General features: G+C 46.0%; 1 protein-coding gene across 1 annotated transcript in view; it reads left to right on the forward strand.

Moving 5' to 3' along the window:
* Positions 1 to 26,829, forward strand: part of LOC114608321 (kalirin-like) — a 473,938-nt gene that overhangs the window by 232,326 nt on the left and 214,783 nt on the right. The window contains exon 7 of the mRNA XM_028752277.1: positions 4,276 to 4,390. Within this exon, the coding sequence (XP_028608110.1) occupies positions 4,276 to 4,390 (115 nt within the window). The remainder of the gene's footprint in view (positions 1 to 4,275; positions 4,391 to 26,829) is intronic.

Below are 26,829 nucleotides of genomic sequence, written 5' to 3' on the forward strand. Positions count from 1 at the left end.
TGCTACTGGGAATAACCTTATGTACTCTGGGCCCCAGAGTTTCAAAGTGTGTTCCATAAGATGATCTTTAAAAACGAGGAAAGAAGTTTGGGAATTGCTGAACATTAAAGTCCTCCCACCCTCAATTTGGACCATCCATCAAAGCACGTTAACATTTTAAGGCTCTGTAAAATCCTACAACCAACTTTATCTAGTCTAACATGGCATTTCCAACTACAAAATAACTTCATTCCCTTTGGGGAAAAACTAGTGTGAATCCATTAAAATCGTGCAGAGCTATTGTTATGTGAATCCAACTTTTGGTATGCTTCCTGAGATGTGTCTCCCTCCCACGCTCCTTCCATCTGCTACCCTAACTGGAGCCTGCTGCCTCCTGAGAGTGTGAGTCCTCCCCTACGTTAGTCAATGAAACATCAACGTCTCTCACTTTGGGCCTTCCTCCTTCCCCAGCCTTGCTTTCCTGTCTGCACAGAAGGAGAGCCATTGACATTTCTAAAATATGCAATCCCCTCCCATTCTCTGCATCCTTATCCTGTAGCTCCCACCACCAAAGCCTTGTACAGGTAGGTAAAGGGCAAGAACTTGTTACACAAGTCAATAGTTCTATTAAAGATCATGCATCTGTGATGCCTTAAATATGTCTGTGTTCCTTCTCTCCTGATGCACACCAACTTTAGCCTTAGAGCTTCATGCTTCATCTCTGCTGATCTTCTGATGTCAGTATCTATCTTGGTTATCAGTGATTCACTTTAATGGATGCTCAGCCTCTGGACACCAGAGACTAATCCTGTTTCTACTGTGGCCAGCCATGATTTTTTTTTTTTTTTTTGGTTCTTGGGATTTCTTTCTTCCTTTCTTTCTTTCTTTCTTTCTTTCTTTCTTTCTTTCTTTCTTTCTATCTTTCTTTCATTAATTCTTTCAGTATTTATTTTCAAATTGTAATTTTTACTTAATCACACAGGAGTTATAAACACAAAAAGGCAGGACGTGGGGAAGGGGATGACACTGGAGCGTGGGTGCTTAAGGGGAATACAGATATCTTTCAGAACAGGATATCGGCTGGGTGAAAGTTCAGTGGACAGGTCGCTATGACTCTGTCTTTGATTCACTTGTCCTTATCTAAGTTGGTATTATCCGCCAAGGCTACCTATTTACAAGGTCTATGACTACTCAGGCTGGTAAATTTCCACAAAAGCTGCCTGTTTACATTAGCTTATAGCCATCTGTTTCAATGTTTTTCCACAGAGACCCAAGACTTGGTGTTAGTATACATGTATGACAGGCCTATTGCTGATTTTAGGCCTATGTCTGATTTTAGGCCTTCAGTGTGTAAGCAGGGATGCCCCTGACGTCTCCTCCATTCTCTAAGTATAGACGGGCTGTGGTGATTCTAATCTTGCGAAGGCGGGGATAGAGGCCTGACCTCCAGTAATCGAAGGGGACCTTGTAATGCCAGCCATGATTTTGACCTCTGATGTATCGTCAGTAGTCTTGTTCTCCTGCCTTTGATCCTTCCTGTTTGTCCCTGTTGATTGACAGACAGAGGATAGGTGGCAAAGGATCCGTCTTCTCTGGGATCACCTCATGTGGTAGAGTAGTTCACACCCTCACCAGCTCCTCCTCACACACAGTCTTCACCAGCTCTATTCTGCCATCACAGAATAGGGCCCTGAGCAGATGCTGTCTTTCAGCATCTATCTTTGGATCCCTTATCATCCCCATTCCTATGGGATGGTTTCTACTGGCAATGGTTCTGTGGCCTTGTCCTCATTAACTAAAGCCTACCTTGACCTTGAAAGGTGGTGTTGGTCTTATTTTGCTCTGAGTCAGGCTTAGCTGTCCTTCTCCATGACTTTATTTTCTTCTCCCTCCTGGGTTCTGCAGCCTGCCTTAGAGAGACTGGCACACCCCATCACCTGAGTGCTAGATCCCTCATCTTGTACCCATGGGGGGGCCTCATTCCATCTGTTGCCCCCAGATTTCAAGCACGAAGCTGCTCTTCCTCTATACTTCCTCTTTGCTCTTGGATATTTTTTCCATTATGAGGAAAACAAGTTTGATCCTGCCTCCTTTTCTGACCACTTGATCCACACAAAAGAGACACCTTTGGAGACAAAAGAGGCCATTTCCCATCTTTGGAGGCTCCCTACATACTCAGAGCCTTACCTCCAGCTGCGTGTTATTCTGTAACTCTTATCAACCAACCCTCTAAGCCACTGCTCACCCTCTGCCTATGCAAGGGTCCCATAGCCCTTCTTATATGATATCCATGGAAGATCAGGGAGAAAATTAACAGTTGTAACAGACAGACAGACACATACAGACACACACACACACACACACACACACACACCCCTCCAAGAATAAAAATGCTTAGGGTGCTGAGATCAAGGCTAGCAGAGAAGATATCTGAGAGCCTTCTAGCTTCTGAGAACCTGTTGTCTAACCCTTCTGTTTCCTTTCTTCATGTGACTTGTGGATCAGAGTCGGGAGAGAAGGACCTTTCTCTCCCAAGGCAGATGAGCTGAAGGTGGTCATCAATACAGAGAGCTAGGACTGAGAATATGAAAGCTCTAGAGTTGGGAAGCCTGTGGCTCAACTCTGTATCTGCACAAATCCACCCTACTGGGGTGGAGAGGGAACTGGATGCTGATCATGCTCGGTGCCTTGATTTTGTTTAATCCTCTCTTGCCTGTTGCCTCCCCCACCATCTTTGTGTAGTGTGGCGTGTGTGTGCACACACACACATGCATGCATACATGTGTGAGAGTACGTGTATGTCTTGGTGCTTATGAATGCATGTACAGAGGCTAGAGGTCAACATTGAGTGTTTCCTCAATTACTTTCCACCTTGTTTTTTAAGACATGGGCTTTTATTTCAACTAGCTCACTGATTGGCTACACTAGCTGGCCATCAAATTCTGAGGATTTACCTCTCTCTGTCTCCCAAATGCTAGGGTCATAGATACACACCATCATGTCCAGATTTTATGTGGGTGCCGGGGAATCTAAGGTTAAGTCCTCACCTGTGTGCAGTACACACTTTATTCATGGAGTCACCTACCTGGTGTCCTTCCTCTGTAGCCTCCTCCTCCTCTGTGTACTCTGGATTCACTGATTACCGAGCCTACACACACACACACACACACACACACACACACACACCACCTGTGTGCTCTGTAATCAGAGGGAAGCATTCCTCCTGAGCTCACACATGGGAGGGGCCTGGGTCACTCAGTCATATAGGAGATAGTGAACTAACATAGGCTTATATCTAGGATTGCTATGGTACTATGGCCATGTACCCCCTATCTTTCCCCCATTAAATCCCCTTTGGATGTGTACTGTGGAGATGTCAGTGACCTCTTGAGATGCAGGTGAGCACTGTGATCATGATACAGAAATGGCTGGCCTTTGGCTAGTAGAGAATCACTGTGCTACAAGGGATGCAGTCACTACCCTTCAGCTTCAACCCCATCCAACACCCCTTGAGAAACTTGATCTGCTTTGTAATTTTAGTGTCTGTTAATGAATAAGTTTTAACATTATATGATAAGAGAGAGAAAAGTGTGGGAAACAGAGGACATAACTGCGGCCACCTTGAATCCTGTCCTAGTAAAAAAAACAGTGGTCACCATTCTGGCTCACTCCTCCCAGCTATTTTTTTTTTTACATGTAGTTTTTAGTAAGACCTTAAGCATACATGCTTCTAATGAGATCCATGTGCCTTTCGACTGGATGGGTCACGTGGCACCTCAGGCAGTGGGTAGAGCTGGCCTCTGGCCTGAGTAGAGAACTCTCAGTGTTATCTTACTGAAAACCTTCTGGCAAAGGGTCCTGAGGGATACTCATCAGCTCCTGGAGGATAATCCCACACCCCTGGAGTCTGCAAAGAGAAGTGACTGGAGGTTAAATTTCCCAGGCAAAGCACTTTGCCCAGCTTGTTTTCTCAACAAGAATGGCTACAACCACCTTCTTATCATATCATATGTGCTTTTCAGTGTGCCCTCTCTCCTGCTCTCTCAGCAATCTTTACAATAACGCTGCAATGTGCCCACCTTCATTTTTATAGTCTCTAGACAAGGCAACAGGAATCTAAAGAGACTTGCCCAAAGTCATATGCCTTACCTTCATGTAGCTCCTACCAACTAAGAAGCAGTGACTGGTTTCTCAGGTACTTGCCACCTGGTCTTATGACCTACCATAACACTATTTTTCATCTGGAGTTGACTTTCCTGATGCTTTTCTTAAACTACCCACTCTCGTTTCCTCCAGGGGGGCGTGATAAGCGAGGTGGACCCATCCTGACCTTCCCTGCCCGAAGCAATCATGACAGAATAAGACAGGAAGACCTACGGAAACTTGTGACGTATTTGGCCAGTGTGCCAAGGTAAGGTGAAATGGAACTGTCCGCAGGGAGGGGGAGCTGATGCCAGTGAGCTGAGATAGCCGCTGAGCCTGCCAGAGGCCCTTGGATTGGCTTCTAGCTGTTCCTGGAACATCACCAGCCATTGTTTACTGTATTCCCTTTGTTCCTGCTGAGATTCATCTGATTCATCTGTGGGCAGAGGTGAGAATCCCACCCAGGCTAGGAACACTGGTGTGGAGCCTGCAGCAGGAGGTAGCTTGGCCTGGCCTGGAAGAATGGGGAGCTGCTGTTTATATGAAAACTTCTGGCTAACCCATTCTGGCTTACAAAATGGCTACCTTCAGAGTCTCTGCCTTTATGAATGGCCCTTGGATCTGGAGGCAAATCACCTAATCTGGAAGTAGCGCATGGGTCAGTGTCAGTCCCAGTTGAAGCAGGGTGACGTTGCTGAAGATTTGTTATCAGGGCAGCAAGTGAGTCTCTCTCTGTATATATTAATCACACACACAAATAGACACATGCGATACATGTACAGTATTAGGTTTCACTGATGGAGAGATTGAAGGGTATAAATGGCTCCTCCAGATCAAAGGGAGATAATGAAAGAAAGATTGGGAAACCTACTCAATGCTACCCTAGAGGTAGGTGGTAGAGGATATGCCATAGACGGTTTATGTCATTGGGAAGTAAAGGAAGAATGTTTTTGACTAGTTAGAATGTAAGAGCCAGAAGAGCCCTGAAGAGTAGTCTGGGCAAATATGTACAGAATTTTAAATACGTATTTAGGGATTAGGTTGAGACTGGATGTGAATGGCTCTCCAGGATGCTGCAGAGCTTACCTGGGGCGTGACCCACTGGACTGAGGCATCAGTACTCTCTCCTCTGTGACACTCAGTGTTCTTGGTGTCTTAGCAGAGTGGATAACTACGAAACATTGGTTGTGAAAGATAAACCAAGGTGCCTTGGGCTTTCAGAACTTTCATTTCATGGGATAATTAGTAAATTAGGCAGATGAGCTATAAATTCTGCTCTTTCTTTGCAAGGAGACCTGGGATATTTTTGAATATGCTGATTAAGTTCTCCAGGCAGGTGTCAAATGAGGCAAGCATGGCTTCCAGAGAGCTCCAGGGCAGGAAGCGTGAAGGGATGGGTGGATGCTGATGGGCAGGTGGTGAAGGAGTCTGAGGAGCAGCATCACATGCTGAAACACGTGTTGAAAGGAATGGTCAGCCCTGGAGAGCTCAGAGCAGAAGGCTGTGCACAAGCAGATGTGGAAAAGGATCTTTATTCCTTGATGATATCCACTGGGGTCCTAAGCTCCAGTAAAATAAGTTTGGATTATACCCGAGGAGCTTTAAGTATGACAGCGTGAGGGTGAGGTGGTGATTAAAGAGTCTGGAGGTCTTTACAGAAGAAACATTCCCGTCTGACTAAGAGCAAGGGAATGGTCCGAATAACCCATGATTGTGCTATATAGTTTGGTACTTGAGCCTTGTTGGGGCTAAGCAGTTTTAAAAAGTGCTTTCTCCAAGTGTACCAGTAGGTGTGAAACAAGACACTCCCTGAAGCAATCTACCTAAGGGGTCTTCGTGGGAATTCATGATAGACTCACACTTCTTTTTAAAGCCATAAGAAATTAGACTCCCAGGAGACGTGAAGGATGCATTTTTCTTTCTTCAGTGTTCATGGCATACCTGCATCCGAGACAGGCTCATTCTTTCTTTTAGAACAAAAGCACAAGAATTAGAGGAACACACTTTCCTTCATTCTGACTTCTTAAGCAAAGACTGGGACAAAATGGATTGGAAGCAATTAAGAAAGGAAAAGATTTTTACTGGGTAAAATAAAATAAAACTCAAGAAGGACTGAGAGGAAGGTCGGGAGAACAAAAGGAGATGATAGCGTTGTCTGTGAGGGGCATACAGCATGCTGGTCTCTGCTTCCCAGCATGGCAGCTTGTGTTACACACACACACACACACATACACACCACCGCCCCTGGCACACACACAAGCTCCTCACAGCTTCTCTTGGGTAGGAGGCAGGAAGGCAGTTGTTACCTTCAGTGGGGAGAACTGTCTGTGATCCCTCGCCTCCCTTCATAGGGACCCATATTCACTGGGATTGTGAGCACCAGCTGCGCTTTACTACCTAGCCCTGCCCACCAATCATTTCCTAATTGTTGGATGGGTGCTCACACACCATCCCTCACGGGAACAGAATCCGCAGTAGATTTGTTCTAAAGGCGGTGAAGTGTAGTGGGAAAGCTCAGAACCTCAGTGTGCTACTCCTCTGCCTATCCTGGCTTTGGGAGCGAAATGAAGCTAGATTAGGTGGATGACCCTGATGAAAGAGATTATTGATCCTGGGTCATGCTCCGAGACGTTGAAAGAACAGATCTCAGTTTGGAGATGCGGTGTTTATTACAGGCTGGTGTGCTCAGGTCTCTAGGTAACATTCGATATTCATTTATTCAGGCCTTTATTTATTATTTATCAAAATTTGGTTCCTCCATATGCCAGGCAGATTGAGGATTCATGGTGAGCAAGAAAAGGCATACTGAGGAAAGTAGGAAACACCTGGATACTTCTCTACATAATCCAAACTGGCCACTGTAAATGACAGTACAGATGTGACTGTGTTAGAGCACAGGCCTGAACCAGCTAGCAGAAGACAAAACAGAGAAGACCACTGAGAGGCAGGTGGATCTTGGATTCTAAGGGACCAGCCTGTTTGGAAAAGATAGTTGATAGCAGTCCTGATGATTAGAAATGAATAGTAGTGCATCTGCTGGGCAGGATGCACTGTCCAGACCACTGTGTTCAGCTCTGAGACACCACGAACTGCAGTCTCACACACCAGGCAGGGGTGCAGTCAAAGTGGCTGCATTCACCAATGGGAGACGAGAGAAACAGTCCCTGATGTCAGAGGTCAAGGGTGCTGCCATAAATGGGCAGGTGCACTCCTAGTATGAGGTAGTGATCAGAACTCAAGTGAAGAACCTGCCCACTTGAGAGCTGTGCATCAGCAGCATGCTGTCTCTGGTCAGGTCACTAGACACTGGACCATTCTCCATTAGGAATGCTGTAGAAATAATAGATCCATTAAATCAGACATAGGATTGTGTTTCTAAGTCTCTTTCCTGTCCTCAGTTCTAGGTTGCTTTGACATTGGAAATCATATACCCCATAAGATTCAGGTCCTCAAACCAGCAGACACATCCTTCTCTGTCTCCCTAGAGAACTCAGTGTCTGACATCTTGTCTATACCTTCACTCCCAAGAGAACTGCTTTGTGGTCTCCTAAGACTCTTGATGAGACTTCTGGGGCATTCCCTGAGGCCAGAGATCATGCAAGGGTATAATAGTTCACAACAGTTCTCTGTTACTCTTGCAGGGCCCTTCTTAACTTGAGCTGAGGCCTTCTCCCATCTTGCTTCTGTTGAGTTTGAACATCTGAACCCCAAGTCTCTTCTAAGCATCTCGTTCTGAGAAATCATAGGTTGTGAAAACACCTTAAATCTTTCCTTCTACTCTCTCATTGAATGGCTACCATGAGCCAGGCCCTAGATAGGAATCATTGCATGCTGTCATAGTGTCTTTCTCAGCCGTACGTGCTTATCTAACCTTTATTGTCCTCCTGGTCTGCTATCTGCTTGTAGTTTCGTGTGTGGACAAAAAGCAGAAAGGAAAAACTCAGATATGATCAGCTGGCAAACATCTCTCAAAATTGAGAGATAGGGGCTGAAAATTCATACCAGGCACCAGATGTCCAGGCTCTGTCCCCAGCGTAGACTGTTAGGAATGGAGCATATTATGCTTGAGGTAGTGAGTAAGGGTTGTTTCTGTCACGGCAACTTGCTCCTTTTCGTCATCCCTGCTCTCCAGCTTTGTCACGATCATCTGTTTGCTGCTCCTAAGGTACCAAGTCTGTACCTCCTAGCAACTCTGATATTAGCAATTCTGCCAAGATACTGAGTGCTCTGTCAAGGAACGCAAGTGTCACATCAGCCAGGAGAGATGACAAGAAATTAGGATGGGTTATTCTTTAATGCCAGTCAAACCAAAGTGCCTTTATTTGTGGCGTATTGTTTGATAATATTTGCACCTCTTCTTCTGACTCCAGCAAAAGATAAATTGGGCTTGAAGCCAGAGCTGTCTTTGTGCTTCATCATGGAAAAAATAAAATAAGCAGAAAGGGCCAGAAAGACAGCCAGAGGAAGAAGAGGAAGGCGCAAAGGCTTCCTCCTGCTGGTTTTAACACAGGAAAGCTGGAGCTATCTAGAGTGTCGCCACCTAAAGCCCTTCGTTGTTGGGACCTGTGAGGGAGCTGTTGGTACCCTGCCCTTTGTTCTGGGGTGACCACTGAAAAGAAGGTACAGGGAGAAACCAAAATGATGGATGGGCCAGGAAGCAGGACCAGCAAGATCGGCAGATCACTATTTATGTTTACATTTGCCTAAAAATTACACTGTAAACGACACTTTAGACTTACTCTGTTGCCTGTGTGGAAGGTTTGTCGTTTCTATCGCACTTTCACATTTCACACACACTTCTCAGTTAAGTGTCCTTTCGTAACCTCAGTCCTGAAGAGCAAATAGTTTTCTATTAAGCGGCTAATGAACATAAAACCCCAGTAGTAACTGCTGTGCTAGTTATCACTTTCCTTAGAGTCATGACGACCTTTGCAGAAGAGAGTGGAGAGGTCTCATATACACAGCTTCAGGTCTCCTCTCTACTGCTTGCTCTCAAGAAACACGGGGCAGCAGCCTGAGTCGTTTCAGAAGACTTTAAGGGGCAGCTTATAAAGGTATGGGGAGGTTTGGGGAAAACACAAGCTTTGAAACAGCAGCTAGGGCAATGAATCTTTCTAGGAAGGCTTGGGAGGATCAGAGGGCCTCCAGAGATGAGCCATGGGTTTAGGGGAGAGATACCACCAGTGCTTTGCTGGTGAGAAGGGGACAGGGACTTGAGATCATGATTTTGCTCTTCTCTCCCGCTTGCTGTTGACTGAGTTCTCCCAAAGGCAAGGTGGTAAGGGGGCCCACTGACGTCCTTGATATGGGTTAGCCTTCTGTGGCCCTGCATAAGTGGTGTGGGATTTTAGGGGTGCTGATTGCAGATATTCAGTGTAGGGTGAGACAGGGGCATGCTATTTCCACATTTCTTACTCTAGTATTCTAATATTTAATTTACAAAGGTGTCGGGAAGAAATATTTTAGTCTCTCAATAACTGTTGTTCTCTCCCCCAAAGGAGGTATTAGTAGTAATAATAAGACAGTTATACACATGAATGTACAGCAATATATGCTAGCTAAAAAATAGATATAAAGAACACGAGAGTTTCGAAGCACGGTAGTAAGATAAGCCGTTCACCCTAGCCCACGACTTGAGAAGCTGAGCATGATGTCCAGTCCTGCTTCCCGCCGCTGTCTCTCCTCCCAGCATGCCCCAGAAGCAGCCGCTGCCTGGAGCTTTGTGTTTTTCTCTTCTGTCTTGCTTCACTTGTCTGGGACTCGGCGTAGTGGCAGGGATCCCGTCATAGCTAGGTTTCTGTGAGTGCCTTTCCTGACCTGGAGGAATGGGCCACGCCACGGATGAATCTTCAACTCTAACGCTGAGTGAAAATGACAACTTTTGACTCTGGGGACTCATAACAAAATTATTAATAGAAGAAGAATGGGGTACTAAAGTGTCTCTTGAGAAGCTCCTCTTAGTTAACTCAAACAAGGGAAATCAATCATGATTACTTTTGTCAGTACTTTGAAGAGGTGCTATAATTGATATCGATATCAAAGAATAAGTGAAATTCTTTTCAATTCATTGATTGCTGGGAAGGAAGGAAGGGCTGCCAAGTGCTGCTGTGGTGCAGAGGGTGGACTAGATCCTCCTTCTGTGGCCTGGCAGAGTCCTGCAGGCACACCGGCATGAGCAGCACCTGTAGGTGCTGGATGCAGAGCTGGGCCCAGTGCTGTGGGATGGCAGATGGTCACCTGCGGCATTGTTGCCTTGGGGTCAGGGTGGGGTTTCACAAGGCTGTACTTCAAGCATAGGCTGGAACACCAGGAGACTCTGGCTTTAAATACTCAGGTGATGAGTGACCCAGGCAGAGCAAGGGGAGAGTGAAGCAGAGAAGGTCAGAGGCCAAACTAAGTTTTAAAAACCCAGGATGATAGAAACCTAAGGACTTTTGAGGGTATCAGAGAGGAATTCCATAGGTCCAGTTAAGAAGTTTGATGACTTAATAATAATAGGGGAGGTACCTAGTCTTACACAACTTGATATACCTGGTTGATATACCCGGGAGGCCTGCCCTTTTCTAAAGGGAATTGGAGGAGGAGTGGGTTGGGAGAAGAGGGAAGCTGTGGGGTATGTGTGGTGGGGTGACTGGGAGAAGAGGAAGGAGGGAAACCTGTAGTTAGAATGTAATATAAGACATAATAATTTTTTTTTTTAAAAAAAGAAGTTTTGCTGATAGTCACTCATAAGGAGAAGGACAAGTAAAGTTTGTTTTTAAATTGGCCTTGACAGCTGAGTGGAGGATGGAATGGAGAAGGCTGGGGCATGCACAGCTGTATCAGTACAGATGAAGGATGGTAATGATGGCTGTCATTTACTGGGTACTTACTAGGTCTGCTCCAGGAACTGTTGGGAATTTATAAACACTGACTTAATTCCTATAGCTCTTGGAAGTAATGTTGTTATTCCCATTTCACTTAAGGGCAAACTGAGGCCAGGGAAGATTAAATGACTGTTCCGTGGAGTCATGGCCAGTATAAATTTGAAGCTAGATGGTCTCTAGCATCAAAGCCTGTGTTTTTCCCTTTTTAAATTTATTCTTTTCTCATATATTATGTCCTGACTGCAGTTTCCTTTCAGTCTCTCCCCTCAGTCTCTGCTTTCCCCCAGATTCACTCCCTCTCCCCTCCCCTCAGAAACGAGCAGCCTCCCAGGGACATCAACCAAGCACACCATAAGAAGTTACAATAGGACCAGACACATGTTCTCCCACCACGGCTGCACAAGGAAACCCAATAGGAGGAAAGGGGGTTGCAAAGACAGGAAAGAGTCGAGACACCCCTGCTCCCACTGTTAGGAGTCCTGAAGAACACCGGGCTATACAACCATAACATATATGCAGAGGACCTAGGTCAGACCATACATGCTCCCTCATCTGTGTGAGCCCACTTGAGTCCTGTCAGTTGGTTCTCTGGGCCATGTTCTTGTCACATCCTTGACCTCTCTGGCTCCTCCGATTCTTCCTCTCCATTTTCCTCAGGACTCCCCGAGCCCTTCCCAGTATTTGCCTGCGGGTCTCTGCATCTACCCCCAGCAATTGCTGGAGGAAGCTTCCCTCTCTGATGATGATTATACCAGGCTTCAGTTCCAGCACATTTTGCAGGCATGACAATGTGCTTTGTGGCTGGGTTGGTGTCCCAAGCCCTCTACTTGAGAGCATGCCTGGTTACAGAGGACTGTCGGTTCAGGCTCTGTGTCCCCATCACTAGGAGTCTTCCCTAGGGTCACCCTCATAGATTCCTTGGAGGTTCCATTGCATTGTTCCTACCTCACCCTCAAAATGCCTCTTAATCCATTCGTCTCTCCTAGTATTCTTTTCTTCCAACCCTGCTATACTCGATCCTTCCCGTTCTCATCCTACCCACCCCAGTCCACCATGATATCTATTCTGTTTCCCCTTCCCAGGGAGATCCTTGCATTATCCCCTTAAGCCCCCTTACTATTTAACCTCTCTGGGTCTGTGGACTGTGTGCAGTTATCCTTTACCTCACAGCTGATATCCTCTTATCAGTGAGTACATACAATGAGTGTCTTTCTAGGTCTGGATTACCTCGCTCAGGATGATTCTGTTCCAGTTCCCTCCATTTGCCTACAAATTTCATGATTTTTTTTTAACTGAGTGATACTTCATTGTGTAAATGTACCACTTTTTTTTAAAGTCTATCCTTTAGTTGAGGGATATCTAGGTTGTTCCCAGCTTCTGGCTATTATAAATAGAGCTGCTATGCACACAGTTGAGCAAGTGTCCTTGTGATATGGTGGGACATCGTTTGGATATATGTCAAGGAGTGGTATGGCTGGGTCTTGAGGTAGATCCATCCCCAATTTTCTGAGAAACTGACATATTGATTTCCAAAGTAGCAAAGCCTATGTTTTATGCATTGAAACAATAAGGAAGCCATAGCAAAGGGGGTAGTGGTGGCAGAGTACAGGGGACTGAGATACATGGACAGAGATAGCCCCAAAGATAGGCTGCATGGAAAGAGATAGCTCAAAGATGGCAAAGACCGAACTGGAAAAGAGCAGGGAGAGTAAGGAGCTCGAGATGTGCTGATAGCGGGCTCTGGCTACTGCCTTCCAACCTGCTTCTCAGTGATTCTCTGTGGAAGCTGGGTGTAAAAGGGGCTGAGACAGGAAATGCAAGCGAAGGGTACCAAAAACCTAGGCTGGACAGAGCTGGCTTGTGGCTCTGGGAGTTTGGGACAGTTGAGGAGAGTGAGTGTCTTAGAGTTTCTCCCTCACATTCCAGTTGCAGACAAACTCAGTGTGTTTATTCTCAACTATGGAAAACATCAGATTGTACCAGGAGATATAGGGAAAATATAAAAGCAATTAAACTGTCGGATTTTTAAGGAGCTAAATAAAGACTGTCCATAGCAGAGGACACCCCTCCCCCAATGGAAATCTGGAGGGTAGAGTGTGCCCTATAAGAGTTTAGGGATGGTCTCCTTTTTCATTTTCCTCAGGCCTGTGGTGAGTTCATCATGCAGCTGCCTGTGTGTCTCTGCCTTCTGCCATCTTCTGAGGTCAGCACATGTTTTGCAATTAGCAGTTGGTTAATCTGCAGCTTGAAGTTGGTTCACTCCTGTGACAGTCCACTGCCATAGGACTTGGCAGGTCTGTGAAGTCCTAATAGGGCCAACTGTTGCAGAAGCTAAGAAAAGCCTGAAAAGAAACAGGTTATGGGGAGGAAGAGAAGAGCAGAGCAGACTACTTCGGATGCAAAGACTGCATTTGTGACTCCCCAGAGAAGGATAACCCAGGCCAGCAGAGGCAGAAACCATTTGGTCATGACTTACTTCCAGAAACAGTCCTGAGTGTTCCAAGAACCAGGAAATGCCTTCAGGAAATAAATCAAGGACTGAGCCCTGCATGAAAGAATCCTAGTGGAGGGGTTGTGTCTGCCCCACGTGTCTTCCATGTGCCTCATAGAGAGGACATTGCCACTGACCTTATAGAAGGAAATTGTCTGCTAATGCAGAGAAAGTGTGGGCTTGAGAAAAATTATGGACACATGTGCAAATTCTGTGGGGGCCTCCAGCCCAGAAGAGCTGCCTTCTGCAGGAGTATGGGTGTGCTCACTAACCCTTCCCTTGCCTGTGCATGAGGGTTCACCTGGGTGACACACAGTACCACCACAAAAAGATACAGCTGGCTGGTAGTTCTTTATCTTGCCTTATTATGGTGTCCCTTAAACTGTTTGGTCCATTAGGGACAGAGCTATGCTTAAGTCGTGGTGGTAAAACTACAGGATAAAAACATGGAGTAGGTCTGTGGTAGATACTGAATAAATATATGTATATGTCTAATGTTTGGCCCTCTTTTTAAATTGGAAAGGTATTTCTAGTGTATTTTTAATTTAAAGCTAGGAAAAGTAAAAACTCTTTTGGAAAGTGCTTATAACTGTACCACCTACAGGTAATAAGAGTTAATGTATTGTTATGTTTCCTTCCTGTGTTTTAGAGCATTTTAAAAAACAGTGAGTCATATCATTTAGTCTATTTTCACTTCATTTTATACCACAAAATAGTTTCTTAACACAATAAAGTTGTATCATGGGATGTATCATATCTAAATTAACTCTAACAGAAGTGTCTTAGGGTTTCTATTGCTATGATAAAGCACCTATGACCAAAAGCAACTTGGGGAGGAAAGAGTTTATTTCAGCTTACAGTTCCAATCACAGTCCATTGGGAAGAAAAATCAGAGCAGGAAATCAAGGCAGAAAGTAAAGCACAGGAGTGGTGCTTACTGGCTTGCTTCCAGCAGCTTTCTTATATAGCTCAGGACCACTTGCCCAGTGGTACCGCCTGCAATGGGCTAGACCCTCCCATTCGTGATTGATCAAAAAATGCCCCACGGGCTTGCCTACAGGCCAGTGTAATGGAAGAGCTTTCTCACTTGGAGTTTCCTCTTCCCAGGTGACTCTAGCTTGCGTCAAGTTGACAACACACTAGCTAATAATACAGTAAGACATCTAAATTATCCACAGCACGGTTAGAAACAGTTCTCAGTGAACATTATTATGTATAAACCTTTCTCTGCATCTTCAGTGCTTTCTTTCTCTTCTTAATTTTTGAGATTATAATTACAATATTTTCCGCTTCCCTCCCTCCAAACCCTCGCATATACCCCTCCTTCCCTGCTGTACTTCAAATTCATGGCCTTCTCACTGTTATCGAATACATATACGTACACATTCCTAAGTATAACCTGTTCAGGCCCCACAATGCTACCTGTGTGTCTTCCAGGCTGACTGTTTGGCACTGGTCAACCAGTTGGTGTGCTCTTCCTTAGGGAAGGCGACTTCTCCAACCCCAGCTTTTCTTAGTTGCCTATAGATTTAGGTGGGTTGGTTTGTTTTGTGTTGATTTGATGTGTTTTTGGAGGGAGGGGTTGGTATAAATATGTGGCAGTCATGGGACACTTACAGTGAATAAGACAAATTGCCACATTGCTTTCAAGATTCCTGAATTACACTCCCAGTGTGACTCCCTTCAACTTCTGATCCTTACTTTGGCACAGAGCTTAAGTGCATTTGATCCCACTGTCCAGAAAACACTACCCAAACATTGTCCCCCAGCATCATGAAGAAAACCCAGCACACATTACACAGCTAGGCTTGATCCTGGCTGTGTGAAGGCTAGTGTCTCCCAGGCAAAGGGTACCCTTGCTTATAACATGACCCCTTGACAGAGGCCTCGAGGTAGTGTTCAGAGCTCATGTGATACACAGCAAAAGCCAGATTTTGGTGTCCCAAAGGTTTCTCTCTCTCTCTCTCTCTCTCTCTCTCTCTCTCTCTCTCTCTCTCTGTGTGTGTGTGTGTGTGTGTGTGTGTGTGTGTGTATGTGTGTGTGTGTGTGTTTTAGCTTGTCAGCTGACTGAATTGTCAATCCCTGCCTTGGCTCAGTGAAAGCTGTCAAGCTCTCTATGCCCAGCTGAACTAGAGACCTTACTTGCCCTCTATCGGGAAAGTGAGGCCTTCTGGGAGTTCATCTCTGGGTAGCTCAGGTATGGTCTTTAACGTCTCTTTTAAGCTGCTGGAGCCCATAGCTCTTCAGGAGTAGGCTGATTAAGAGGCTGAAGTGTCCGCTGTAACCTTGATTAGGTAAACTTCAGTGTCAGAAGAAATAAGACCCAATGCATTCAGGTCTTCCTGATGTTCGTGCTAGGTAATCAGGATGATTTGAATTTAGCTAGGACTCATTTGGTGACAGTGCTGAAAACAAGGGAGCTCCTTGAATACAGATGCTGAACAGCAGCCTGGCAATAAGGGGGTTGGTTTTCTTCCTTGGCAGTTTCCAGATTTGGTGCTAATCCCTTCCCCACCCCACACTTCAGGGGCTTTCCAGCACGTTCCCCATTCATTACTTTCCAGACTCATCATTGGTCAGGTCTTTTGCTCTGTCCTTCACTGGCATTCAGAGTAGTGTATGATGCTCTCGAGCGTCCATGAGATGCGGATGCTCCTGGACACTAGTTTTATACAGAGGCTGCCTTCACTAAAGACTTTTTGCAATTCAAGTATGCCGCCACCAAGTGGTAGGATCCCTTTGCTCAGCTCCGTGGGAAGACATAGGTAAAAGGCTCATCAGGTCTCCTGTTTGCCAGCTTTACTTTAGTATTTGTTATTAAATACTAACATTTAAGTAGCCATAGACAATTATTGTTTGTCCACTACAAAATAGTGGACAAAATAGGTTTAATACAAGTTTCCTCTGATAAATGTAGTAAACACAAATAAAATATTGCACGTGGAAATGGCTAGCTTAGACATACGATCTCCCCCTGAAACTAGGTGTTTTATAACGATGTTATCTGGGGGAAATCTGCTTAAAGAATATGGCATATATGTAATAATTCCTACCTTTCTTTTATAAAATCATATTCTGAGAAGCTAGAGAAAAGCAGAGCCCAGCCACTGGCTTGTCTTCTTTCATAGCAGAGCAGAAGTCACGGTGCCCGAGTTTTGTTACCTCTCAGGACACCCACAGCCTTCATCACCACTCTCAGCAGCTGAAGCTGGAGAGAAAGGCCTAATTTGTCTTTTCAAACCTTTCCTTCCAAACACTGTTGTTCTTCTTTGCACTCAGAAGACAAGAACATGGGAGAAACACTGCTCCCCAGGGTGTTCCTGTGTGTTGCTATCCTCTACTGAAAGGTGTTTGCCCACCACCATCTCATGGTGTCCAGAGCTGCCTTAGATAAGGTCTGTTCCACACTTCTCCCTCCTCTGTCCAGTATTGTCCAAGAAGAACAAATACATGAACAAACATTGAAAAGGGCCATTGAGCCTAGTTTGTCACAGGTAGGAAGTCTAAGTTCTTAGTCTCTTTATTAGATCAGATTGTCCATAGGACATGAGCTCTTATGAGTAGGGAAGGGTTTGCAAGGTTCTTGCTACTTGTCTCTAAGTTTGCAGAGCACCAAGGTAAAAGACAGCCTCACTCAAAGACACTCCTCAGAGCCATTACCAGGGAGTCATGCCAGCATGAAGTCACTGGACTAAGCCTCCTTTAGGACATCCCCTGTCCCCTGACAAGGGATCCAAGCCCTTTGTCAGGCCAAAGCCTGCAGAAGCCTGCAGCAGGAGTGGCCTGCCTCACTGAGGAGATGCTGCTGTTTCTAAACTGAGCGAGGATGACAGCCAGTTCTCCCAGAGCCCAGACGGAGCACTTTGTCTGTCAGCGTGGTGACTCAGCGAGGGCAGATATGTTTCCGGATAACATACTGACGTAATCCCAGTGTGTGTCCTAGTGGCTCCACCTCTTCTCCAGAGCTCCTTCTCTCCCAGCTCCCAGTTCTGTTAGGTCACTTGAGGACCAGCTCTGGTTTGGAGAGCTGCAAGATTCTCATTCCAGAGCATTTTCTCCCTCAAGTCTCTCGTTCGGTTCTGTCCACATCTGGAATTTTATCTGTTCCCATCACCCGTCATTCATGTGCTGGGTTTCGGCCTAGAGCCTGAGCCAAAGTCTGACCCTGGTGTTGTAACACACCCCATCCTGGCTCTCTGTGGGAAGAGAACATCCTTGATTTCCAGATTGGGATGCAGGAAATCCAGGTTTTCTAACTGGCCAGCTGAAGAGAAACTCCTTGTAGCAGACTTGCAGTAGGGTCAGCCCTTCCTCACACTGCCCAACCCTGACCATGATGGGGTACTTTATCAGTTCCATGAGTGCACAGAACAGTTGTTTACATACACCAATCCCAGGAGTTGATCCAATGATCATATGGCCTTTTCCTGTTGTCCTCCATTGCAGACTACTTGCGAGAGTTAGGGGCACCAGTTTTTGCCTTCAGGAGGGCTCATGGTCTGGTTGTGTTTCTGGAATCGGAGAAATAAGAACCTAGAATGTGTCCAAGCTTCCTAGTTACATGAAAACTCTCTCCTTGGCCTGTTACAAGTGTGATTAGTAACTATGTTGCTTTCTTTAGGTTAAAACAGGTTTTTCCATCCTTCAGACTTGGTCAGACAGGAGGGTAGAGAAAATTTGCATGCAAAGAGAAAGTGTAAGTGCAGGGCTTGGGTTTACAGCAGAGGGACAGGGAGGCACAGGATGAGGACAGAGGCTGTGGGCATCTGTTTCCAGATTGTTCTTTCTTCCCATCCACTGCTTTTGTGTCCATTTCATTTCTGCTTCATGTTCTGAGTAGCTGGAAGAAGAGAGAGGCCATATCCTAGGCAGACATGTCAGTTTCCATCCCACCTGCCCCTGAACTTGCCGCCTCCTAGCCTTGCAGATGGACAGTGACTGTGGCCTTCCTAGAATGTCCAAGGCAGTCTTCTCGCAGGGAGGGTAGGTCCCTCTTCCACCACATCCCCGGCCAGCTGGCTCTGCCAGTGTCTTTCCTCTGTGAATAGAAGTTGTTTCAGAGTCTAGCCGAAATGACCTTGCTAATAACAAAGGCTGCATGGGGTTGTGCCACAACCCAGCCGAGTGGCCTCTTGCAGGAGGAGGGGTGGTTTCTTCTTTGGGAGGCTGCATGCTTCCGGTGTGCCCAGCCTTCTCACACTGGTCTCAGAGCTCTTTGTGAGTCCCTTTCCCTGTGGCAGGGCTCTTTTAACATCTTCAGGTTGGAAAAGCTATGTTCTTTCTGGTCATACTTCATTTGCATATGTTTATTTGTTTAAAGGCAGCTTTAGAGATGGTGTGAGGATGAAAAGTTCTGCTGAAGATTAGATCTCTGAGCTGCCACTTGATGACCAGGCTTGGAAATGCTGGGTGGAACCCTAATGCCTGGGTCACTGCTATTTAATACTCCACTTTTCCTCATTCAGGAAGAAACATTGAAATGGCCACTCCCTGCTCCTGGTTTGAAAACAGACTCATTGGGGTGAAATTAGGTAATGCATTTTAAAGAGTTAGAAAGCACCAACCTTCCTTATTTGCCCTCTGCTTCTGGTTTCCCTGAGTATCTGACCAGAGAAAGAGTAAAACTTGGTCCTGGCAAACCTGGGGAGTGCATCCTGGAAGTGGGCTGAAGCACAGTACACCTTAAATACTAGTAGCCTATGCTAGAAACAATGCGGGAGGTAGGGACAGGACTGAAAAACTACCCAGCCCCACCCCACATCCTCCAATCACAATCTTTCAGACTGTCCAGTTTGTTAACATTGTTACACAACAGTTTACAGACCTGTGTTATTCTCCACTCATAGCTATCTTTGGCCATTCGTAGCACATAAGCTGCATGTTACATTTAAGGTTATAAATTTAGGATAACGCATCATTTTGTACTATACCCTGCCTCATCCTCTGACTCTCACAAAACAAGCGATTCAGAGACAAAAGATAGCTTGTTGCATGGCATAGAAAAGGTATCAGCTGGAGACGAGGCTCAGCAAACATGAAGACCATCTACAGCATCTACATAAAAAAAAAAAAAATGGAAGCAGAGAAAAGCTGATTCCTGGTGCTCTCTGGCCAGACAGCCTAGCCTACTGGGCACACTCCAGGCCAATGAGAGACACTGTCTCAGAAAAACAAAGTGCATGGAGGAGTGATAACTGAGATTGACCTCTGGCATCCACACATATGAGCACATTTATGCAAGTGCGCCCAGCCCCTCACATACATGGACATGCCAATATGCACAGACGCACTAGATCTCTAGTATAATGACGGGTAAAGGGCCAGTCTTCCAGTGAACCAAAACAAGAACAGAAACCAAATGTTTGGGTGAATTAGTATGGCTCCTTAGATGGCCTCAATGACATATAAATCACACCCTAGTAGAACATTAGCTAATGGTGGCCTCACAGTTACCCAAAGGAGAGCCATCTGTGGCAGGCATGGGGAGCCTTCTGCTCCTACTTTCCCTTTGGACAGTCATGGAGAGGCCCTCCGAGTATTCATTGCTGACAGTGCTCCCCAGAGAACAGCTCATGCCTTCAGAAGGCAGGGCTTCCTCCAGTGTTTTTGTTACTACCTCTGATTATACAGATTAGAAAAGCTCAAAGCAAGTGCTAATGTGTCCTTAACAGCTTTCTCCCACACCTGCTGATTGCTGGTTGTTTAGGAACGCAGGTGTGGCCTGGTTTGGAGCCATCAGCAGAGAACTGGCAAAACTCAGTGAGGAGCAGAGAGCAGAATAAATGGATCCTGAGATCATAGCTAGGGTCTCCAGGCTTCTGGGGATGAGTCAGGGGAAGCAGTTCTCCCTTTCTCTTTCAGTTCGTTCGGTTCATGGGAGGATGCATGGAGCTTGGCAGCCGTACAGAGCCAGGGCAAGTGGAGAGTGACTGGCTTGTTTGAGGTGACCGTTCTTTCCTTTCTCTGCTCTGTTCACTATACATGGTGATGTCACCAAGTATAGAAGCCTGACCAGGAGCCATGGGTAAGACATCTCCAGATTCCTCTGTACCTCGTCTGCAGCTGCCATTCTTGTCTGTAGCTATAACATCGTAACAGTAGAGTGGCATTAAACTGAGAGCCCTTAATGTGACTTGTCCTTCCTCTCTGAACCCATCCCTCAGTGACCAGGCTAGCCTTTGAATTTGTCACCAACACTTGACAACTTTATGAATAGGTCTGATTTGCAGGTCAATTCTGTTCCATGCCAACCCCCCAAACCAAGCTCTGGCCTTTCCTTTCCTGGGCTCCACACTAGTATTCACACACACACACACACACACACACACACTCATTCACACAAACACACACAGACACATACACACTCATTCACACAAACACACACAGACACACACACACATACAGACACACACACACACTGATCTCTGTCCCCAGCCACCTCCAGGATGGATTCATGTTATATTTATTGCAGTAGTTATTTACAGTGAGAATCTACCAGACATCCATGGGAACAAGGTGAATTTCAGGTGACATACTGGCTGGGACAAAGAGAGTCAGGCCAGAGCACAGTGAAGACCAACTGATGGTGACTTTACAGTGCCTGTGGGGAAGTCAGGGTGGCCTCATTCACACAGATTACACCAAACATCCATGATAACCATACAGTGGGGGTAATATTGCCCTCTACAGAGTTTCACGTGAGAGATAAATTACATATTGTGTATAAAGTACTTACCATATACAGAACCTCAGATAATCAGTAAAAGTTCTTCTTAAATTAGCATTTGGATATCCCATTTTTGCTGTTTCATGCTGCATTGTTTAGGGGTCAGAGTTGCTGCCTCTCCAGCCTGAGGTTTTGTCTTCACCTTGTAGCACACCAGCCCCATATGATTGCTGACCCCCTGGTTCCTTACTAGACTCCATTCTTCCGGTCTCCTGCTTGGTGGCAGGGCAGCAAACAGGTGGTCCTCTCCTCTCCCCCAGGGCTTGGTTGTGGCCTGCTCTTTCTCCCCGAGTTCGTTTATTGGTCTTTTCTCAGAGTTTAGTCTCTACTTAAGTATCTGCTCCTAGGTGACTTGCCCGGAGTATCTGACGACTTCTTTAGTAATGTCCATTCTCTTTAGCCACTGTCTAGTGTCTATCTCTCCTTCTAGAATATAATGTTCATAATTATTTCTGCCTTTGTCCAAATTTATATTCCAAATCCGTAGATTTAGATCAGTTAAAAAACTTGGTGCTCAGTAAGTACTTGTTGGATGGATAAATTAATGGATAGTGTGATATATTTAGCTAATGATGCGTTCCTTATGAGTGTCTTCATAACTAGGTTCTCCTTTTTCCTTTTCATTGTGTGTGTGCGTGTGCATATGCATGTACTCATATATACAGGGATGTGTATGTGAATGTGTGGCCAGAGGCCAACTTCAGACGACATTCCTCAGTTGTGTCACTTGTTTTCTGAGATAGGATCTCCCAATGGATTAGAGGTTGCCAGGTAAGCTAGGCTGGCCGGCCAGCAAGCTCAGGAGTCGTCTGTTCCCTCCTTCCCTAAACTGCCATTACAAACACATACTATCACACGTCACTTTTTATGTGGATTCTAGGGGACCAAACTCAGGTCCTCAAGCTTGTGCACTTTACTGAACCCCATTCCTAAGTATTCCCTGTGAATAAAGATGTATTTATTTTATTTATATTGAGTACACTGCAGCCATATTCAGACACACCAGAAAAGGGCACCAAATCCCATCACGGATGGGCTTGAGCCACCATTGCTGGGAATTGAACCCAGGACCTTTGGAAGAACAGTCGGTGCTCTTAACCACTGAGCCATCTTTCCAGCCCATATCAATCTATTTAGGGGCACAGGTATTGATTGCTCAGAACCTGTTCTTAGGTACCCATTTGACAGATGCCTTGCCAGGTAAGCACAAGGTTAGAAGACCTTCTTGACTGCAGTAGGGGAGTGGCTAGTAAGAGAGGAGGAGTTCCTGCAGGAAGAGTCTTGTAAGTTGAGATTTGAAAGGTGATTAGAAGCTCTCTAGGCAAAGGTGGGATTGGAGTGGGCAAACACAGAGACATGGAGGGTTGGAAGGCAAGCATAACCCAGAGGGAAGCTAAAGGCAGTTGAGAGAAGCAGGAGTGACATGTCTGTTTATGGGGTGATGACCACTGTGATACAGGAGATCTGGGGAGAGGAAAAGGTGGTATTAAGATCTAGTCTTTGGTCACGTGGCTATGATTCACACTCAGTGTGGTTCACTAACGTGGCCATGATGGAATCTGCTGAGACAGGTGGGCTTTGCTCAGGCAGAGACCTGGGATGGGGTACAGGAGTGAGTGGTTAGGAAGTGAGATGGGGGAAGTGGTACTTGGCTCCCTGCAGTCACACTGTGCCCAGTGTGATGCCCTAGCATGGGGTTGCCGCCAACGGCTACCAGCATAGCTGTGGCTTGAGGCACCTTGTCCTTACTCCCCAGGCTAAGGCCATTGAGTTTTGTAATTTTGAAACTGGGTTAGGGTGACAATGGCAGCTTAGTCAGTCAGAGAAGCAAAGCCAGGGCTAACAGATGAAGCACATGAAGTGTACGAGTAATGAACAGAAGTAGGCTGGAGAGTAAGGATCCAAGCCTTCTGCAGAGGCATGGCCGCATGCCTGGTAGAACCGTTTGTGAGGACTGGCCTCAGTCATGGACTTCTCAGCCATAGTACCTGCTAAGCACAGGAAGCCACTAAGACTAGAAAGGGTCAGTTGTCACATGTCTATCTATTTCTCCCTCATCTACCCAGCAGCTAAGACACCCCCCCCCTCACCTGCATCTGTCAGACCTGGAACAGTCTTAACAGAGTTTATTTGGCCAAGAGTTGACTCTGGGGTTTCAGATGTGGGTGGAGCCTAGAGATCCCTGAAGAGACAGCCAGAGCTTGCCTAGAAATTGAGATGAAGCTACCAGGTCAGATCAATGATGAACGGCCGCCACCATGATTTCATTAGAGATCAATAGAGGGAGACACCCAGGAAGGCAGTACTTCCATAGTGTCTGTGCTCAGTCAGCCATGCCTGGGAAACTATGTCCAGCCCTTCAGGCAAACTTTTTAGGTATGTGTCCCAGTCTACAGAACCAGAGGTATTTCTTAAGGACAGAAATCCTACCAAGCCTGTGCTAGTGACAGAGGGCTTCATTCTCTGGTAAATGGGAGTAGAAAGCGACAGACAGCATGCTTATTGGCTCACACGGCAGATGTTGCTTTCTCTGATGCAGTTGTGTGGTCCATGCTGTTTATTAATGTGCATCCTCATATCTGATTTAGGCAAAGTGAACCTTTAAACGTTGACATACCACACTCAAGAGAAGTGATATCATTGGTCATGAAAGAGACTCCTCAGCCTTGTCCCAGAAACAACTTTCCTCAGTATACTTGGACAGTGTCCCCTAAATTAGCATTTTCTAATAAGCAACCTGGGTGAAAATGAAAGTCACTAAGGTTAGAGGAAGCAATGTCACAAAGCAGGAAAAACGCCTTTTTGAGATAGCACACACACACTGAGCCCAAGCAGCTCCAGTGACATTTAATGAACCAAAGAGTGAAGGCTCTAGAATCGAGTACAAGAAGCGGCTGCTCAGTCTTCCGGTCATTCAGCACATACATTTATGGCTTCTGGGCCTGAGAGACCTGGAGAGTCTGTGAGCAGTTCCTGGCTCAATTTGAAGGAACAGTGATTTATCACATACGTTGGGAAGCTTGCCATAGGGGCCCTGGGGGACCCAAACCCCAGCTTGGAAGCAAGGGGAGGGAGAGAAAGCCACAGGAGGGAGCAGGGGCCCTTCGTAGCTTTCATGGAGGGTGGGAAGTGGGGAGAACCGCCTCCTTTCCCCTTTGGAATGGATGTAAAGGCCTGCTGCTCCCAAGTCCACTGTCTTTTTGATGGTTTACAATACAGAATTCTACATCAAAAGTTTGATTTGGACCAATAAGTGTCTTATAAAGGCAAACTGCCTAAGGGGAAGACAAGCCCTATTCGTGACAACCCTGAATAAACAAGATTGGTGAAATAGCCCCAGCAAGAGGAGAGGGGGCTGGGAACAGCAGCCTGTGGAAGAGGGCAGGTGCCTGTGGGAGGGAGCAAGCTGGGGAGGTATGTGGACCCTGGCAGCTTCCAGTGGTGGATGGCACTGGGCTCCAAGTGCCCATAGGCAGCCTTCTCTGAGCTTGCCATATTCTTGTAATCATTGCAGGCATCAGCTAGGATGACTATGTCACTGCCCTGACATGAGTTTTCCCCTAGTCCCTATGGTAATGGTCCTGGACCTTGGCCTCTCAGGCACTAACCAAGTGATTCTGGTCCTACTATGTACCTCTGCAGGATTTGACACTGTAACCACACCACGCCCCTCCTAATTCTCACTCACCTCTGCATTCTGTCAGGGGGCTTCTCTCCTTTTTCTCTTAACCATTAGCATTCCTGTCAGTCACATCTGTGACTCTGTAGGTGTATCTTTTTACCCTGTTTCCATTGGGTGATCTACACTTCTGCACACATGGGCTCCTGTCCATTGACAGAAGTACCGCATAGCAAATGCAGGCACTGGGCAACTCTCAAACGTAAATTCCCACCCCAGGTTTGTTTTTGGTTTTGTTTTGTCTCCAGCCATACATCAAATTGCCTTCAGAATTTCACAAACATGTGAAGTACATTACTTATATTTACATTATTTAGACTATATAATAAAAAAGAATTGCCAGGCTGCGTCTTTTTTGAGAGAGGGATTTGGGGGGAACTGGTTTATTAAGAGTGTGATTTCCAAAAGAAATCTGTAAGAGATTGAGAGTAGAGTTAGGGAGGGGGCAGGCCACCAGAGCACGTGATTTTAGAATCTAGTTGTAGCCTTAGCAGATGTCTGCACAGGCTCTGAGCACCCATCACCATCCACGGTCACCTGCTCATGGGGGACTGGGGACAGGCTCAAGCACATCTGTGTAAGAGGGGCCCTGTCTGGCCATACAGTGGAGTAGTAACTGCCCTGCTTTCTCCAGGAGAAATGGCATCCAACAGCCAAAGGCTGTTCTCTTGAGAAGGCTGCAGACTCATCCTGGTGGCTGCAACTGTCACAGAGCTGGAGAATGGGCACCATGGTCAATAAAGTGCTCTCTGAAAGGTCACCAATAGGTCCTTATAAAACTACTAAGATAGACTTTACTACATGTTTGGTTCCACAGTGAGTACTTTATGTATATATTAACATATATATACTTGTATATAGATATACATATATACATATATGTATATACTTCTTAATAATATGAACACACTTGTCCTTTAGGGTAGTTACTACTGTTTATACAGTTTACAGTGTGAGAACTGAGGCCTCGCTATGTTAGAAGGTGCTTGCCCCAGAGGCTACAATAAGTCCATGGTAGAGCTTCAGCATTCTGAGTATGGATATTATGGTGTGTGCTACCACACCTGGCCATGCTTTCACTTCCTCCATTTTGACCTTTGCACTCACTGCAGAACAGTGGTCGTTCCCTGGGACTCTTTCGTCTCTCTCAAGTTCTCTAAATCAATCCCTTCATTGCTACTCCTCACCCGCACTTGGTGTCAGAGTGGTAGGGTAGAGAAGGACACAGGGATCTGAGCATAGGCTTCAGAGCCCATGTGCCTAGCTTTGCATTTCTGAGCTTATCGCTGGTCGTATAGCTTTATGCAAATGTCGTGCTGCAATTTCATCATCGCTACACAGAGACAACCACTTTGTGAGGATAAAATGAAATAATGTGTAGTAAGTGCCCAAGGTTCCTGGCACGGAATAAGCACAAAATAAATGAAATTCCCAACAGTGGGGAGAGGGAACTTAAAGAGCCCACCTCTGTAATGGGATGTCTGCCCACTGCACTCGTATAAAGCTCAGCGATTGGGCTGTATGAGAGGTAGGAGGAACGAGGGGTCGGAAGGAGAAGGAAGAGGAGGAACTAGAAAGGGAGAGATGTAAGAGCCATAGAGAGCCGTGCATGTATCGAGAACAGTCCTCGGTAACAACTTATATCTAGGTTAGTTAATTGGTTAACACTTCCAATTGTGTGGGCATCTTGATATTTGAACATTACCAAATGTATAAAGCTATTGGATACTCTTTAAACAATAGAATTTCATTGCTACTGGGTATTGCGTGGATGGCGGGATGGTTTGGGCTCAGTCCAACCTTGTGGAGACAGTGTGGGAGATTGGAAGAGCCATCTCCCATGCTGGCGTCTCGTGGGTGGCAGGGCCAGTGCTTTTGGGTTGACATGAGCTGCTGTCAGAGTTGAACAGTAGCAGTGGCACGCTGCAGCTCATGGCCTCAGGCC

This window comes from Grammomys surdaster, unplaced genomic scaffold (assembly GCF_004785775.1).
Source record: "Grammomys surdaster isolate TR1022 unplaced genomic scaffold, NIH_TR_1.0 125889, whole genome shotgun sequence".
Lineage (NCBI taxonomy): Eukaryota > Metazoa > Chordata > Mammalia > Rodentia > Muridae > Grammomys > Grammomys surdaster.